Raw genomic sequence first — 18,743 nt, forward strand, 5'->3', positions numbered from 1 at the left:
GATGCTGAAAACACACACACACGCACACGCACACACAGGGTAAGGCATGTCCCAGCCCATCGGCAGTGGCTAGATCCTGGTGGATTATGGAGTGTCAGAGGGAAGCTTTAGAGCTCTCTAAGGCCAAGACAAATCGCTGCTTGAGGAGAGAGAGAGAGAGAGAGAGAGAGAGAGAGAGAGAGAGAGAGAGAGAGAGAGAGAGAGAGAGAGAGAGAGAGAGAGAGAGAGAGAGAGAGAGAGAGAGAGAGTGGGGGCTTTGACAAAGTAAACCGGAGAAGATGTGGCCGGCCTGCTCTGTTCTCAGACAAAGCAGGCCTCCATGCTGGGTCAACTGTAACGGCTTTGTGCGCTCGTTTCTCAGAGGTAACAGGAAGTTCAGAGATGATAAAAAGTCATATTAATTTGGTTAATCAATAATATGCACACACACACCTTCAGTGCTACTGAATGTCCTACAGGGCGACGGTTTACAAAAGAAATGGCAAGTCCTTATGTTGCGGTCCTTGACAAACGTTAAATACAAGATTGCAGTTTTTCATTTGGGATTAGTGAGCAAGTTGGTGTTTGTACGCATTTTATTGCCATCGCACTCAAAGCAATGCTGACAGGTCCATTTCCAAGTCTCTCCTACAGGAAATTATACATTTGCTCCATTCGGATGCCAAACTCACCTTGAACGCCGATCAGGAAAGAAGCTAAAACCAAAGCACAGTTCTAGATTTTCCACTGACTCTGGAAGTAATCCCCACTGTGGGATTAATCCCGTTATAACCGTTAACTCTCGACATGACACAGTGATCTGAACTTGTTACGCAACTTCCTTTATTGGCATTATTTTCAAAACACAGAACGTGGGTCGGAATCAATACTCAAACAAAAATCTCTCCATACTTGCATAAGAGGTTGTCTGTGCTATAGTTTTTGGATGTGACGGTAAGGTAAGAAACCCCAGAATCAAGCCCAGAAGCAGCTGAATCGCAACAAACATGAACACAACGTAAATACAATAAATAGCAAAATGAACTCGGGATTATGACAAAAAGAAAAAAGAATTCTTGGTTCGACTGCAACAAGAAAAAAACAACAACAAAAGATTTGGTGTACAAAGTAAATCCAATGTTCAGAAAGTACATCCTTCAAGTTCAGTGCCTTTGATCTGCCGTGGGCATCATCCACCCTGTCCAATGTACCTAAAATCCCTGAAGATAACATTACAACAGTACTAATAAACAGGTAAATGGCCATCTAAACAAAAATACTTCCATCGAGATCAACAGGCTGTATGTGCACGTTATACCAAGCATCCCCGATTAACAAACTATTTCTAAAGCATTTACAAATCCATTTAGATTAGTCAAGTATTTAAAATTTGGAACAAAAATATATCTAGTGGAGTGCCAATGGCTAACTCAGCTTAGCACAGAAGCCAACTCCGACCAGCTAACATCAGGTTTCTGAACAGTGCTATGCTAATCAGTAGTTAACCATTATTTCAGAGCAAGCCTAATCATTCTACCTTTTTACAATATTCATGATGCGCAAAGCCTGTTGGGTTAAGCAGATGAGATGGTGTGGATGGTGTGACATTCTAACCCTTTGGTCATTCCCGTGTTTTGTGCAAACTTGCTGGTTTCTGATGTGATCCCACTGAAAGGTTAAAACCATGATGTCACCAGTAAGACATACGGGCCTGCTTTCTGCAGTCGTATCATTGTGATCTCTGTCCTCACACCTATTATAGTCTGACCAAGGACACCACCCCCAGCTGAGACTGAAAATCAACATTTTCTTACCTTCATAGGAAGGGGTGGTACTTTGACACTTATTTCCCAAGGACAGTTAAGGATTCAGATACTAAATAAACAGAATGGGGAAAATATTAGATATATAAACTGATTAGACTAATTAACCCGATTAGGGGCTGAAGCATTAGCTTCCAGTTTAAGGCAGGCAAAAAAGGAAAGAGGAGAGAGAGAGAGAGAGAGAGAGAGAGAGAGAGAGAATAAATATGTTTGAACTCTGAGCAATTATGAACTGGCACAACACACACTTAATAGTAAACAAAGTACACTTGGAGCAAATATCAAAAGGGGAGAAAAGCTGCATTCAGAGGAGCATGTCTGCTCTTGATCAGAAACAAACGTCATGTAAACAACATTTTAGAGCAGTAAACACACAAACGTGTGCCTTCAAGATGGTAACAAAATGTGTACTTCCATATTGACCTAGCTACACGCCAGAGGTGACATAGGTGGAACACTGACGAATCCTTCTGGACTCCTAGAGTTCCTCTAGGAGTTACTAGTCCAGTCAGGACTGTGCAGCGGCTACGATAACATGAGACTTTATCCTTCGGAATATCCAGCGTTCCACCGAGTTAGAGCAAAGCTTGAAAAGGGAATAATACTGAAAGCTCGTGTGTTGCTGGCAGAGGAAGAGGAGCAGAGAGGTCTGAGCGCGACCGCTGCGCCGCGGCAGTCGGCGGGGACGCAACAGGACAGAAGTGGCGATGCTGGGGGAGGGGGAGGGTTTGGACAGACTCAGCCAAGAAACGGCACTTAGCCCGCATAGTTTGCATAGGGGTGGAAAAAAGTATCTAAGAAGAAGGAAAAAAAAAAAATATTCAAGCACAACAATCTATCATTCTGTATCGTCAAAGCACTGTCGTTTTGGGAAAGATGTGAAATAAGGCAGCAAAAAACAAAGGACAGACATTATTGCCAAGGATTAGTTCAAGTAGCGGGAAAATGGAGTGTGAGCGCACACCCATAGGGAGGGTCAACTGATACGGGTCCAAAGCAGCGCTCAGAGGGACGACGTCAGTAACGAGCCCGTTTCCCGATGGGTTTCCTACGCGCTCCTCGTTGGACTGGCCCTAGGGAGGCTAAACAAAGCCCCAGCGCTCTGGACTGTAATTTGGGATCTTGCGGCTGAGGGTAGTTTGTAATCAGAGTCAGCGGTTCGGCTGCATATAGGCAGTGCCATTAAGTAGCGATAAACTCCAGCTCCAGCTGAATGGGACATGAGGCCAGTCTCCCTGAAAAGAGCCAAGTACTTCAGAGGGACCTAAAACTTGTGCACGTTTGTTTAAGAACACTGGGGCGGGGGTCCCCAAGGCTTGGTCTGTTGTCCGGTGCTGGTTACGACAGCAAGCTCTCTCCCCGGTGGCAAACTAAACGACAGGAAGCCAGGGATCGGTTTGTCCGTTTACCGAACGAGGGGGTGCAGAAGGCCGATGGAGTGCAGATAGACCAACAGGAGTGGACGTGGAGTGTGTTCAGGAGCAAGAAGAGGAAGACAGAGTAAGGCGACCTTGATATTCCTGTCCAGCCGTTCACAAAGCGATTCTAGGAGGACGCTCCTTTAACACGGGAGGGCTAAGCAGAGGGTGACGGAATCCTCATTTCTCCACGGACGATTTTAGCACACCCATTAATGGATTAGACGCTCCGCTGTGTAGAGAAAATTGTTTGAATTATTGGCCTTGGTTTTCCAGAGAGTGCATTATTTTGTGTCAGACTGCAAGAGTTTGTTCACACGCTAGTATGCGAGTGCACCTCGGCGGTCCACGTTTGTCGGTTGGCCCGGCTGTCATTTGGTAGATGAAAGGAGAGGGTAAATTGGCATCATTATGAAAGCTCTGCTCTTCGGGGACTGCAGTACTGTCTATGTGCACCCACCTCCCTCGGGCAAGAGCATCGCAGACGTGGAGAGGGACAGAGAGAGTGTCTCTAGAGAGAGTCGACTGAAAAACAAAAGCAAAAAAGACCCCCTCTGATCCTTGTCAACAAACAAGGAGCACTTCTGCAGGGGCCGACAGAGTCTGCTCGCGCGTAGCTGCACGCGTGCAGCCATGCAGGGCTCCTGGTTGGTGCGTGGGGGCTGAGGGGGTGGCTGACTCTCTCCCTCCGAGCCCTGGCTCAGGTGTCCAGCTCGAAGCAGCCCGAGAGGTCGTCGTCAGGGCTGTCGCAGCGGTTGTGCCTCCTCCAGAAGGACGAGGGCTTCTTGTGCAGTTCACGGCGCACGCAGCGCGGGCAGGGCTGGGCTCGCAACCTACACTCAGCGTGGAACACTGCTCCACAGCCTTCGCACCTGAGGGAAAAACATCCATGTGCACACACACAGTCTGAACATTGTAAATATTCATGTAACTTAATATAATACAATTCATGTAGTCTTGGTTTCTGATTTTGCCAGCAATAAAATAGAACTAGCACACAGCAATTAGACAGATGTTGCACATTATACTGCAGACATAGGAGATGTGAACACATTCATAATGGTGCATTCAGAGTCTATCTTGCCATACGCTCTAATCTGACGTATGTCTGGAGCGGTTCGTTGCCACAGATGACCAGCAACAAAGTTTATTGGTCGTTGGTGAATGTATATTTTTCATAGGTTTTCCACCATTAAAACTGCTAAAGTTCCCTTTCAAAGCACACCTCCTCCCAACAGACGAATTCTCCGCCTACATCCGCGTAAACCAGTCATTTCTGACAAGCGCTTCTGAAGGTGCCAATATGGCCTAAAGGGTTCAATGGTCATTGCAAATCTGTGCATTGTGATAACATGTCATCGTTTATAGAATAGTCTCTTCTCCGGAGAGCACAATCAGGCGAGACGGCGGGCGGGAGTACAGGCTGACGAGCGCAGTGTACCGGAGATGCGGGTGCTTGGGTTACAGTAGGGTGTGAAGATGCCTTCTGCTGTAATTGCAGTTGGCGTCTTCATACCATGAAGCATGCATCTTTACAGCCATGTTATTAAGCACAACCATAAAGCCCCGGCAGCTTGTTATTAACAGGCCACAACAACCGATCTGGAGGCTTAGTGGATGCTGAGGGTTAGCACTGAGCAGATGTAGATATCAGACAAAAGTGAGGGCCTGGTGTCTAGGTCAGTCTCGGCCTTGGTGTTAACGTTCAGTTGGGAACCGGAGTCCCTGAAAATTATATTAACCTTCTGAAATAAGAGCACTGTTATGCCAGTGTATCTAGAGAATCCACCTTTCAGTTTGGTCCTAAAAAAGTAAAGCTGTCCTAGCATCTAAACCAGAGGTTCCCAATCCCAGCCTTGCCCTGCCCGGCAGCTAGACCAGGCCAGAGTAGCCAGAGGAATGACAGCTCTGCTATCTGAACGCTGCGAGCGAAAAATGTTCTCCAGGCTGGAGTCTGGGGATGCCTCCGTACTGAGGAGTGCGGAATGCATCCTATCAGTCATGAGGTGTGAAGCAGGCTGAATGGGGAGTAGCAGAGGCGCGGAGGGGATTAGCCGCGCCTCGATACCCACTACCCACATCGGTGCTCTGGAATCCTGGCCGGTCATATAATACTCGTCCCCATGTCACTGGCACCTGGGTGTGACGAACGCAGCGGGAACAGCTAAGCCATCACAAGGTCAGCGAGGAGCAAGTGAGGAGCACTCCAGCGAATGTTTGAACGTGCTGGGAGCCTCCTGTACAGCAGTTGAACATTCACTGTGGAGCCTTTAAAATGTTATGGTTAAAGACCGAGAACCCTTATGAGGAAAATCCTGAAATCACGCCAGACCACTTGTTGTTGGCTATGCCACAGGTACACTGCCAAGCTGGGGTCAGTCATAGAAGGAAGGGCTGACCTCTTGGTGGCGTTCTCCTGGAAAGGGTAGAGGATCTGGCCGTTCTGGCAGAGCTCACAGACGAAGCCCTTCTCTCGGCAAAGGCTGCAGCTGTACACGTGGGAACTGGCGAACTTGATTACTTTGGAGAGGAACGGAGCAAGCTTCCCATCTATCACCTATACAGAGAAGGGAGAGAGAGAGAGAGAGAGGGGTGGACACAGAGGGAGAACACAAGGTGAGGGGACAGATGAGAGTTGGGACACTTCCACTCTAATTCTGCAGTCCTCACCCATGACAATGCCCCCAGCAGACACTTTTTTTCCTCATAAAACCAATACTGGTGATGTGGTCGCAGTACAGTCAACAGGAAATGCTGTGCATTTCAAAGTGCTTCTAAAAACAGGGCCCAATGGGAACCCAGGCAAAGGAGGCAGAGTTCACATCAGGAATCCAGATCAAGACTAATGAAGGCTTGTGGGGCCGGAGGGTGGGTTGGGGAGGGGGTCTGGCTGGGGCTCAAGAGCGAGGCAGAGTGGGGTAATTCCTTTTGGAAGACCGTTTGCAAAAAATAATATGTGAATGCCATTTACCGGCCGGAGTAGTTAAAAATCGGCGCTGGGCTTTGAAAGTGGAGGTCTGAAGAAGGAGCATTGTGGAGCTCTGAATGGGTCAGGAAGGGGTCTGGACCTCCAACGCATATTCACCCAGGGGAAGAGACAAGTGGCTACACCTGGCAGTGCTGTGCTGCACCAATTAAAGGGCCTGCCAGCATTCTTCAGCCTTTCCACAAGGAGCCAGCCAAAGAATGGGGGGGGGGCACAGAGAGAGCGAGCGAGCGAGAGAGGGAGGGAGGGGCCTAGGTTGGTTTGTTAGGTGGGCAGAGGAAGCAGAGAGAATAAAAGGAGGGACCACCACAGTCTCCCATGAAGCATGTGGATGCACACACACACACACACACACAAACACACACACACACACACACACACACACACACACACACACACACACACACACACACACACACACACACACACACACACTGAGGCGAGTGAGGTTAAAAAGGGCTTGTGGGGACAAGGGGGGGGCTGGGCACCCACAGCTCTGAGACAGGAAGCGAGGGGAAGATCCCAGCATGCACTGCAGCAGCTGCATGCTGAACCCAGTCATGCCACACTTGTTCCTCTGAACACTGCATGTGCCACTTGGGTCCTGCAAGCACCGGTGCGAGAGAGCACACGTGGCCAGCAGAAACCACCAACATGTACACTACTCACGCAGAAGAGTTGACTATGAATACCATGAATCAAAATGTGTCTTTTGTGTGCTCCAACATGGCCATCATACACTCACCAGCCACCTCATTAGGTACACCTGTTCAACTGCTCATTAACATAAATATCTAATCCGCCAATCACGTGGCAGCAGCTCAGGGCATTTACACACGTAGACATGGTCAAGACAGCCTGCGAAAGTTCAAATCAAGCATCAGGATGGGTACGACCACCACGCCGGGTGCAACAGGCAACTCGGGCTACAGTTTGCGCAGGCTCACCAAAATTGGACAACAGAAGATTGGAAAAACGTTACCAGGTCTAATGATTCTGCAGCAACATTTGGACGGCAGGGTCAGAATGTCGCACAAACAACATGAAAGCATGGCTCCAGCTGCCCTTGTACCAGTGGCTCAGGCTGGCAGTGGTGGGGGATATTTTCTTGGTACATTTCAGGCCCCTTAAGACCAACCGAGCATGATTTAAACGCCACGGCCAACCTCAGCGTAGTTGCTGGTCACGTCCATCCCTTTATGACCCCCCCCAGTGTAGCCACCTTCTGATGGCTACTTCAGCAGGATAAGGTGCCACGTCACAAAGCTCACATCAACTCAGACTGGGTTCCTGAACAGTGGCAACGAGCTCACTGCGCTCAGACGGCATCCACAATTCAATCCAGTAGGTAGAGCTGCACGGATTGGAATGTCTGACAAATCGGCTGCAGCTGCGTGATGCTATAATGTCAACATGCACTTCAATCTCTGAGCAAGGTCTCCACCGCCTTGTGGAGTCAACGCCACGGCAAATTAAAGCATGAAGACAAAAGGGGGTCCAACTCGGTACTAGCAAGGGTACCTAATAAAGTGGCCGGTGAGTGTGTATATGTGCAAATAAATACTTTCCATCCGTTCGGGTTGCATCCTGGAGGCCAAAAGGCATCATCCAGATTCACTAATAGCCTGAAAGCTACCCTGCGACCCGGGGAGTACGGAGCTGTAATACGGCTGAAAGGCTGCAGTGCTATGGGCAACAGGAGACCCTTTAACCATCCATCAGGCAGCCTTCAGTTCACACGTGGAGAAGCCCAGCGGCAGTACACCACCTCCAATCCCTGGAGGGTCAGACCTGGGCAAAGAATTCCACTGCTAGGCATCTGGGGATGGCCACAGCCCAGCGATCAAAGTGGGCAAGAGCCAGTGCACACGCCATCGCCGCAGCAACGATGATGATGTACAAGGCCCTTGATTGATGCGGACAGGAGAAGTAATTAACTGTCTGGATAATTTAGCAGGGTAGAGGTGCGATGGGCCCCCTCGCCGAGCTCTGCGCCCGGGTCCGCCGTGGAGGACAGGAGCAAAGGAGCGGTTAATACACTCGCTGAAAACATAGCAACAGAGTGGGCTGTGGGCCCAGGCTTCTCCACAATGTCCTGCGCACGCTTAGTCGCTCACTAGCTAATCCGCTAAAAACCACTGTTTAACGCGCACTACTTTATCCCCTCCTCGTCCCGGACCCTAATGTCCCGGCCTGCTCCATTGAACGGCAGAGAAAAGGGCCTGGATTAGACAGATATAGAGAGGGTGAGCTCTGTTTGGATAACACCCTCCCTGCCAGCCCGAGCAAAACAGGATTACCACCAGCAAGTCAGCGTGCGAGGACGCACGGGTGGGGTTGGGGGGTGGGGTGGAGGCACAGTCAGGGACAGACGGGGGTGCATGTAGGTGAACAAAGATCTGCCCAGAAACTCCGGGCTTCGTGTACCCGCACACAGGAATGTAAAGACATACAAAGCTAGGATGGTTGGTTGCACATACGCATGACATCCTCTCCTTCATCCATGCGAGTCACGTGGCGAAAGACCACGAGATCTCAAGATTTACAGCTGAGGCTGGTGCCGTCAGCATAGCGTCGTGTCTGACCGGGGATCGCCGGTGACGAACATCGCACCCTGAGGAACAGTATAGCCGAGGTAGATTGACGGTGCACGGAGGCCGCTAGCACGCTGGACGCTGGCGAGTCTGACCACGTGTCCACGGGTGCAACAGGGAATCTGCGCGAGAGTTCGCAGGTCCGCGTGCATGCGCGCGATGCCCTGAAGCCGCACAACACGCCTTTGTACCCCTTCGGTTGTTCGTGGGTCGTTTGGCAAAGGCTGAAGCGCAGTTGCATCTTGTACGATGCACACAAAACGATTAGCATTTATATGGTGCTCGGCGTGCAGGCCGTCTTTGGGAACTCTTCAAACTCTTCTAGTTGTGATGCCCAACAAAAGCCCGTGGCCAAACAAGGCCAATCTCTGGGCAAGCCTTAGGCAAACAAATACGGCAATTTGGGCTGGACGCCTTATTTTTTAAAGAAAGTCAGCCCTAAACTTGTAGCTGTTTGGAGGTCAATAGGCAACGTGAGCTTTGAGTCGATAGAGTTTTTGTCTGAGACCATCATGTGGTGACCTCGGCATGGAGGAAGCACATTCCGAGGCCATAAAGGACCTGACATTAAGCAGCTGCACCAAAAGAAAATGGCTTCTTAATAAGGTAAGCCAATTAGAACATTGAAAGAGAGAGTGGTGTGACAGGAATTGGAAACACCATGATTTCCACAAGTCCGAGGAAACCACGGCCCGGCCGGGAATAACAGGAATTTGGGGGGGGGGGGAGAAACAGTGACAGAATGCTGACAAAACATGAATGGAGAGAAGAGAACCAGCAAAGCCAAAACAAGACAAAATGTAAAGAGAGCGGAAGAAAGACAATAAGACTGGACCTGACGGTGCCACGGTGTCGTGCTAGTTTCCCTCAATATCGCCACAGCTGCACTTCACACTTACTCATTTCTCTTCAGTGAAAGAAAATCAGAAACCCAAAGCGGAGGCGTCTGAAGCACAGGGGTGAGGGAGAACAGAAATAAAGAGCAGGGGGCAGTGTCAGGGAGCGGGACGCCGGGGAAGAACGAACGCCTGTCACGCTTTGTTTTTTCCGCCTATTGCTTCTGAATGGCTCTAATTAGTCGGCTGGGTTGGGCGGGGCACGGAGACGGGACACGGCATCAAGGGGGACCGAGCAAAGGGACTCTGCCCTCCCGCCAGGGGCAAGACAGAGAGGGGCAAGAAGGGACAAACTCCGGCAAAGAAACAGCTGAGAGAGAGGAGGGAGGAGGCTTGTTAAACGAGTGACAAATTAATATCTGAAAACTCCGACTCATGCTCCGTGTGTGTTAGAACACACCAACGGTTATGTCACTGTTTGAATGAAAGGTGCAGTGTGAGATGGTGTACAGCGCATATACAGCGTTCAGAGTCACTGGTGAAGCTACAGTAGACAAATACAGAGGATTACAAATGTGACACACACTCCCCACTCCCACAATCGGTTCATGCAGACAGGTGACCCGAAGCACGCCACACAGTGTGTCTTATGGCAATTAACAGACTGTGTGTGTTTGTGAGAGAGAGAGACGCTCTAACCTGCTGAAGATCTGCCAGGGAGTACAGGTGAATGTGCTGTAACAGGTATTCCCTTGGGAAAATCCTGCAAAAAAAAAAAAAAAAAAAAAGATGTATACAAAAAATAAAATTAAATAAATAAAATAAAAATGAATCTTCACCGCTGAGTGGTATCTCAAATACATCATATTACATTTACATGGTCACACTCAAATTAAGAGAGTGCACAGACATATACTCTCTTCCGTCCCGAGAGGAATACTGTTCCATCATTTTGTCCCTGTATCCATGACAACATGGGTCCAAATTACTGGGAAATAGGGGTTAATTCAATTGAATTGGAAAAGGCCTGTAGAATAGGCATTTAAAAGCACTCTCCCTTATTCTGGTTGAAGTGGGGCAGCTCTCTCCCTCCCTCCCTCTCTCTCTCCCTCCCTCCCTCCCTCCCTCTCCGGCTGGCTATTATAGCTCTCTCCACTGCTCTCCTCCCTCGAGCCTACTCCGCTTCCTGCACTCCCTCTCTTTATCACTCTCCTACGCCTGCTCACATTACAACTCTAAGGCCCATGGAGGCATCCAGGAAAAGAGGGAATGGAAGATGAGAAAGGGCCAGGCAGCGAGAGAGGACGAGAGAGAGGACGAGAGAGGGAGAGAGAGAGAGAGAGGGAGAGGAAGGGAAAAAATGGCTGGAGGAGAGGTGATGATGGCAGAGCTGGACTGAGACAGGTGCACCTTGAGAGAGAGAGAGAGAGAGAGAGAGAGAGAGAGAGAGAGAGAGAGGGAGGGAGAGGGAGAGAGAGAAGATAGATGACCAGCGCACCAGAGAACAAGAAGCGGAGAAAGCATTAGTGATGTAGACTTTATGGGAACTTGGTGCCTGGAGTAGCATTTCCAATTCGTGAGGACCCACGGCGTGTCAAAAACGTGACCGACGATGCCCCCGGAACAAACGCCTGCCATTCGTCATGGTTCACACAGCAACGTCAAGCAGTACAGCCTGCACACGAGTCGACAGGCCAGTGAGAGAGACGGACTCAGAAAAGGGACACCGAGCCAGATGCTGAGTGAGTTCAGCGAGTTTCCCAGTAAGGGGGGAAAGCCACAATCTTGAATATTTAAGTTTGACCTCATTTTATGGCTAGGCTTTTTTGACTGCAAAGACCAGGCTGGATTTCACGTGAATCACTTAAAGGAACTTCTTGACATTTAAAAAATGTTAACTGCTTCACTGCACAATGAGTCCCTCTCATCTTACTGCAACAGGCACACTACTCTACGCCATCCTTACAATATCTACATTTTTGTTTTTCGATTGTTACTGCAGAGTAACTTTGCACAGATGTAGACGTCTGGTACGGCATCCAGCTAGATAAATCTACACCACCTGCAATGGCTGATAAAGTTGACTACCACAATCTGTACCAACCACTAACAGCATGGATGCGCCAAGATGCAACTCTATTCTAGCGCCGCACCAGGTGACAAAGTCTAATTAGGCACCGCCTCCATGGCAACCACTGCAGCCAATTCCCAGCACCTTCCCAGCTGTAGGGCTCTACACTGCACAATGACGGCAACCGTTAACCCAGAACCACTGCCTACACCACAAAGCTACCTCCCTGCCCCCAGCTGCGGAGTCCACGGCCGTCCCGGCGCCGACTACTTGCCCGGGCCCTGCCGGGGCCCCGAGTGCTTTAGCACAAAAGGCCGGGTAATTGGATCGATTAAGCATGCGGCTGCCGGGAGGCAGCGAGGCCTCTCGACGCATCTCGGCCCAGCTCGCTGCGGTAATGGCTCCTCGCTCGCGCTGCGCAGCTGAGCTCGGTCATTAGCAGGCCGTGGCGCAGATGGCGGGGTTGGAGGAGGCGGGGTGGGGTCGCATCTCGGCCGGCGTCGCGCGGACCGGTTGGCAGAACGCGAGCGGCGTGCGAGTAGCCTGGTGGCGGAGAGAGGCAGCGGAACGAGGGTGAGGGTACACGTGTAGCTGTACGTGGGAGGACTTGGCGGACATGCACTGGGGAGCTCATCTCCACATCCCCCGGGTTTGACGCTGAGGGCACAATTAAGCACCAGCCACAGAACACATCAGAAAACTGACCTCGTCCTAACGTCAGCAAGTGAAGAGTGGGGAAAAATGAGGGAAGGAAGACGCGATTACAGACTTGTGATCACAGCCCACACCAGGGCACTGCTGGTTGCAGTAGCCTAGTGGCTGAGGGCAGAGGGGCCGTGGCAACATTCCAGTCAGCTCCGTTCACATTTCTGTCCCAACATTCATTAGTTCAGCCCAACAGGAGGCATGGAAGCAGGAGGCTGGGGTTCGCAGAGTTTCGGGGTATGAATTTCCCCTTTCGTATCTATGGGTGGTAAGAGGCAAGGGAGAGAGACAGCGCGGCTAGGACGGCCGTGATGGACAGAGAGGGTGGAAGCCTCTACTACTGCACGTTAGACTCGAGGAATGTCAGAAATGACGGCTTATCACCGCTCGGGAGACTGGAGGATTTATCTGAAGTTCAAGAAACGCACACTGCAGCACAGAGGGAGTTTTCAGTGTGAACATTCAAGTTCCAAATATTTGTGCTGAGACGAGACAGAAGGGTTTGTACATGGGCTCTGAACTCGCTAATGAGGATGTGTTAGAGGAACGCTGAGATTCCACTTAATGATAATCTACTTGGAAATCTGTAAAACTCACTTTTCAACTGAATGGTCAAGCAGCATGGAAGACCAATGCTTACTTTAAAAACCTATTATTTATATATTGGCATTTTTATAATAATACCACACACACACACACAGTATAGAGGGGTGGTGAAATCCTAACTAAACCCCTTGAGAAGTCCTGTTTGGCTGATTAGGGTGGACAAGTTTATTTACGGTAAGAAAATAAGGTGTGGAAAAAGACCCGGCTGGCTGGTGACCTCACACGTTTGCTCCTAAACCTCTCCTCATAGTACCAGATAAATCAAACAATGTCTTTCTCTCTCTTTTAGATGTCTGTCTCCTTTCACAACACCGGTGCGTCTCAATCTCCCGTTCCCCTCTGCCTCTTAATATCCGTCCTCTCTCCGGGTGTTAATCTCTCTCCTGCCCCTCTCCCACTCCCCGTCACAGAGTAAATACGTTCACTGGACTGTAGTGTTTGTTTGTGGTTGGTATCCAAGCGATACGGCGGACAATCAGAACGGCTCCGAGCGCAGGAGTCACTATCGGTGGGTGGTGAGCCTGAGAATGAGAGCGAAAGGGGTTCTGTGTTAGTCATGCGTTACTTGCTCGGGGTTTGCCCAGTGTGTGGATTCTTTACTGGCTAAGCTTGCTGGTTAACTGTCTCCAAGGGCGCACTCAAAGATAAGAACCTGGCAACGGGTAAAGACTGGGCAGAAGCACGACGGTCACGTTCACAACCGCGCTCGCCGCGGGAAAGGCGTCACAGCGGAGATGCGTGCGAGTTCAAAACATGCGGGTCTTGCAGTGGGCGCGTGTGAGCTGTGTGTGGCTGCGTGTGCGGTTCACGGAGGTGCATTAGATCAGCCTCTGTGGTGTGGGCCATGACAGCTCTCTCTGCTCTTTCTGCAGCGCAGTGTAAACATTCTCCGTCCTTTCCAGGTCTGCCGGGGGCTGTCTGGGCCAGGCGATGGATGGCCGGGGTAATATTTTAGCGCCACCGCCCTCATCAATCCTGTACTGTTTGGAAATGAGGAGCATTAGCCGCTGCGGGCGCGTAGCCCGGCCGTAAACACGGGCGGCCGCTGCCTCTCGCGGGGGTCGCCGCGGCCGCTGCCCGTAAACACCCAGGGCCGGATAAAGCCGCGGCGTGCCGGGGCAGCTGGGATGGCTCCAGAGCCGTGGACGCGGCAGAGAGGCGGACCTCCGACAGACGCTCGGCCCGAGCTCCCCCTTTGTTCAGCATCTCGTCTGAACTTCAAACGGGCACCCGAGGCCTAGGTCACCATGGAGTTCAAAAGACCGTACAGGAAAAAGGACCGACGTGCTCAATAATTCACACTATTTGCATTGACGTACACTCTCAACACCTGAGCCGCGACCGTGTTTTGAGACGACTTGTGATTTCAGATCTGTAGTATAGCATCACTCCTCCCAGCCTCCCGTTATAGGGAAAAATGTTGCTGCTTTTTAGAGTCCTCAGTTCCATTACTGGTTTCTAACAGTCTACACACTTTCTCAGTCCAGCCACAGTCGATACGAGTAGCAGGAGACTGTTAGGGGACGATAGCGGCGATGTTCCACTGCGTGATAGGTCGTCAGAGCGAACGTGCGAGGGGATGAGTGCAGAGGCACCGTCTCCGCACCCAACAACGACCTAGAGAAGGGCACAGAGCATCCGTCACAGCGACAAGCCTTTTAGTGAGGAGCTCTTTGCATAAACACAGTCCCTTCGCATTTCCACCCAACCTGAGCCGGAGGAATCCACTTAGGATCAGGCTCGGTAATCCCAACTCTCTTCCTCACCCGCTTACCCCTGTGCGTTGCCCGCTGTGCGCCTACTGGTGGTCACTTCAGGCACACCCATTCCAATCTGAAACATCCTCGATAACCGTTTTGGGATTGTAGTGACAAACGCCAGTCTGACAAGACTACCAAACCAGTAGCAGGCCACAGGACTGGGCCTTGGGTCCTTTTATCTTTCATCAGTTAGTGACCGAATTCTGACCCACCTCGTTCCCTTCACCGGCAGAAATGTCAGGTTTCTTCTGTGCAGACACACTCACCGGCGGCGCAGGTCCTCGGCCACCGTGGCTCGGCAGCTGAACAAATACGCCCTGAGCGACTGGAGCTGCTGCCGCAGCCTGAGCACGGTGGCCAGGGGCTCCGCGTGCTCGTACAGACACGGGTTCAGCTGCTGCACATCCAGCAATGGCTCCTCGTAGATGAACTCCAGAAACTCCTTCGCTTGTTTGGACACCTGAGCCGAAAGTTGGAGAGTTATCGGCGCATTTATTGCTTGAAAACATTTTCAATAAATATATTGCATGACAGTCCCTGTCTCGAGTAACGACATGACCCGATTCTACTGTGCCGTCTTTTTACGAAGAGGTTGTTTCCTCCCCCCCACATTTCATCCAATTAAGTCATCTCCAATTCCAAATTATTCCAAACTACACAACTGTAACACCAATCTGGGAGGAAGAAGGCTGCACATGCTTCCTCCACGGCGTGCACAACCAGTCAGCCACATGTTTTTGAGCCATAGTCTCCTCAGCACATGAAGAATGCTGATGCCTCAACCACACAACTATGGAGAAACTTAATATATTACTGTACAAATGGGACTCATTAGGCCCCACTACCGTCCTCTACTCATCCAGACACACACACACACACACACACACACAGGAATGCAGCCAATAGTGTCTCTCTAAACTCTGTCACAGACAGTAACTATGCCTCTGAGATTTAGTCACAGCTGTAGTATGCATCACTGCATCTGATGCATTGGTATGTCACTCACAAGGCTTCGGCAGGCAACGTGTGTGTACCTTATGTTTGTTTGTGTCCCAGTTATGCAGTAGTCGAGCAGGAATGAGGAAGAGGTTGTCCTGATGGCAACTCTGGCAGTAGTACCACCCACTGTAGCAGCACACCTTGGCTTTGCCTCGGGACAGACCCACCAGCCTCTGACATCCTGCAGGACAGAAGAACAACGGACCTTTTAGGCCGGCCTGCTTCTGCCGTGAAGACACCAGATCTTACAAACCACGCTCAGTACGCAAGATATGAATGCCTTCGCTAGCTGTCGTGTGGAAGCCAGGGGTCACGACGAAAGTAAAGACCACCCAAGGCCACCAATGAGCATACCAGTTCTGGAGCTGACCGCGGTCGTATACGGTGGTTAGGCGTGGTGTGTTAATGAGTCCAGGTTTGTGATGTGAACCTTGGTCGGATAGAGGTTAAGTCTCAGAACTAGTGCCATCCTGTCAAGCTAAAGATAACAATTACAAAAAAAATTAAAAATAAAATAAATTAAACACACCAAAAGAAAAACACAAATTGCTTCACAAGCCAAAACAAAAAGCTGAATTCCCATCAATGCAAAAGAAAGCAACATGGAGATCCCACTCGATAAAACCAAGACCCACTACACAGGCTTTGCTTTGACGCTACTCTTCTTTCTTGTTCGTGTTTTCTTTAACCATTTGGGATCTACAAGTGAAAGACTCATCCAAAAGGAGCCAAAACAGGCGATTGTGAGCCGGACAGGTGTTCCTTATCCGAGCCATCGAGGAATCCGAGCCCGGGGACGGCGTGCCAGAAGAAAGGGAGAAGGAACGCTCGCTCGCGCTGTTCTCGGCGGAGCATGGCGTCGACCTCCGACTTCACAGGCGACGGGAGGGGGAGGAAGGAGATGGGAGATAAGGGAGGGACAAAAACATGGTGGGAAAACAGTGTCTCCAAAAGGGGAGGCCTAGCCTATCTAGAACACAGATCTGCACCACACAGGAGCCGGAGATTACAGAAGGTGCCATTGGCTGCTGTGGGTCACGCATTGTTTGCATTGGGGGGGGACCACACAGCAGTAAAAGGTCATAATTTCATCGTAAGAGAAAAGAGACTCATTAATAATACATTTATTAATCTTGATAATCACTGAGTGCTAAGTGATTTTGCGTTATCAAAAGACCTCAGTAATCTCTTCCGCTTAATGGAGGAGGAGAGAATTTGCTTGTAATTCTACCTTGATAAGCCAGTTGGTGGAATGAAGCTGTGCTCACTGGATGGCCTTTTTACGACCCCACCTTCAGCTACTCCCTTTGTTGAATTAAGCCTCCTCATCTCAAGACATTACGAGCATCAGCTCCAACTGGATAACTGCTTGGCAATTCTCGACAGCGCATTTGGAGACAGACCAGCCCACACGTTCTGTCTCTTTAATTCACAACTGTAAACAAACGAACCATACTATGCTCTGCCTGAAAATAGATCGCTTGGAAGAAGAAGAAAAAAAAAAGAAAATGTCCTCCCTTTTCCCCAACCCCTGCTGCAAGAGCTTGTGCCGCTGCCTGTTGCCAAACCAGTACGTAATGGGTTGTTCTAGCTGAGGCTGAAGGCTAGCATCAAACTCTGCTTTTCGCTGCCAATGTAAACCTGAGGCTAGCAGGGGCAGGGACCCCAGACTATAAAAAGGCAGGGTTGGTGTGTGGCCCCACCCCCCCACAATCGCTCCACCACTGATGGGTGCCCAATAGTGTGGCCGAACCACAGACCACGCAGCGGGGTGTCGTGTGTCACGGCTGCCCTGTAATCAGCGTACATGTGCAGCATCCAGCCACGAATACCACCCCTCTCCAAAAATAGCGCGTCATATACCGCGCTCTTTACATCCACTTGTTGGGGGAACCATTATTATGAAAGATTTCGCTTGGGCCACGGGTTCTGCAACACGAGGAAACAGACAAATGGCGTAGGCACGCTTAAGAGTCAACGAATCTCACCCAGTTGTGGAGTTCAGGTGACTACTCCACGTCTCACGGCTCCACGGGCCGGCGCGCTTCACGTTAAGCATGCGGGGTGCGATCTTAAACTAACGCTGCCAGCTATGCACAACACGGATGCTCTACACTGTAGCAGACAGTGTGGTTCTGAAGGCACTTCCCAGTAAAACAATTGTGACTCCCACAGCACCCTGCATATCCCATGAGGAGTCCATAAGGAGACATGGCAGGTCAAATGTGCATCGTTTCGGGGAAAGGAACTGACCATGGGGAAACCTCAGCCCCGTTTCCTTGCATGACCGATAGCAGAACAGTCCCATATGCAATTGCATATATGAAATCAGAACCAACACGGCCAAGCTTTGCAAATAGAACGGGCTCCTTCAGTTTACGCAGCCGTGCAAATTATGTTAAAGATGATATGGTGAATTAAAAAAAAAAAAAACAAACATTTTACATATTAAAAATTGTCACCAACCTGGAGGTTCCACAAAGCAAGCAAAGAGAAGAGAACTACGCAAAGGTAGCGGTAAGTCTGGGAGTGTGGGAAAGATACAGACTGTACAAAAACACAAGGCGTTTGATGTGCTCACTTCAGGGCCATCAGAGTAGTGCTTTTATGTGTGGCCACACTAAAACAGTGGCTATTTGGGCAGAGAAAAGGGTGAATCAAGGGCACTCCTAGGTGCCTCCCGTACAATAGTTTCTGGAGCAGGCGCGCCTGCCCTGAGGAGGTGCGCGGTCCGTGGGGGACAGCAAGCCTCTGTGTTCCCGCTCGATTGAGATTCTCCACTCGTGACACTTTCAACCGTCCGGAGAGTTCTATGGAAGCAGGGTGGAAGAGCCGTGAGGTGGGGGCTACTGCTTCACAGCACCGCGAGAGAGAGAAAAATATGTTTAAAAAAAAAAAACAAAACAAAAAAAACAAAAAAACAGGACTGCTGCTTTGATGTCCCTTGTTCAAGCAGAACCACTCAA

At 50.2% G+C, this 18,743-nt stretch overlaps 1 protein-coding gene across 10 annotated transcripts in view; it reads right to left on the bottom strand.

The window, feature by feature from the left end:
- Positions 1-800: 800 nt before the first annotated feature.
- The window catches only part of plekhm3 (pleckstrin homology domain containing, family M, member 3), a 30,660-nt gene continuing 12,717 nt past the window's right edge, over positions 801-18,743 (bottom strand). For 5 of the 10 annotated variants that reach the window (XM_026995918.3, XM_081720641.1, XM_081720639.1 and 2 more), the window contains exons 4-8: positions 15,813-15,958; positions 15,045-15,238; positions 10,336-10,399; positions 5,620-5,777; positions 801-4,092 (exon numbers count right to left, since the gene is read on the bottom strand). In XM_026995918.3, the coding sequence (XP_026851719.2) occupies positions 3,921-4,092; positions 5,620-5,777; positions 10,336-10,399; positions 15,045-15,238; positions 15,813-15,958 (734 nt within the window). In that variant the 3' untranslated portion in view covers positions 801-3,920. The other 5 variants (XM_081720642.1, XR_014125270.1, XR_014125269.1 and 2 more) reach the window with 5 other exon arrangements.

Source organism: Electrophorus electricus, chromosome 9 (assembly GCF_041902795.1).
Source record: "Electrophorus electricus isolate QZ-2024a chromosome 9, ASM4190279v1, whole genome shotgun sequence".
Taxonomy (NCBI): Eukaryota; Metazoa; Chordata; class Actinopteri; order Gymnotiformes; family Gymnotidae; genus Electrophorus; species Electrophorus electricus.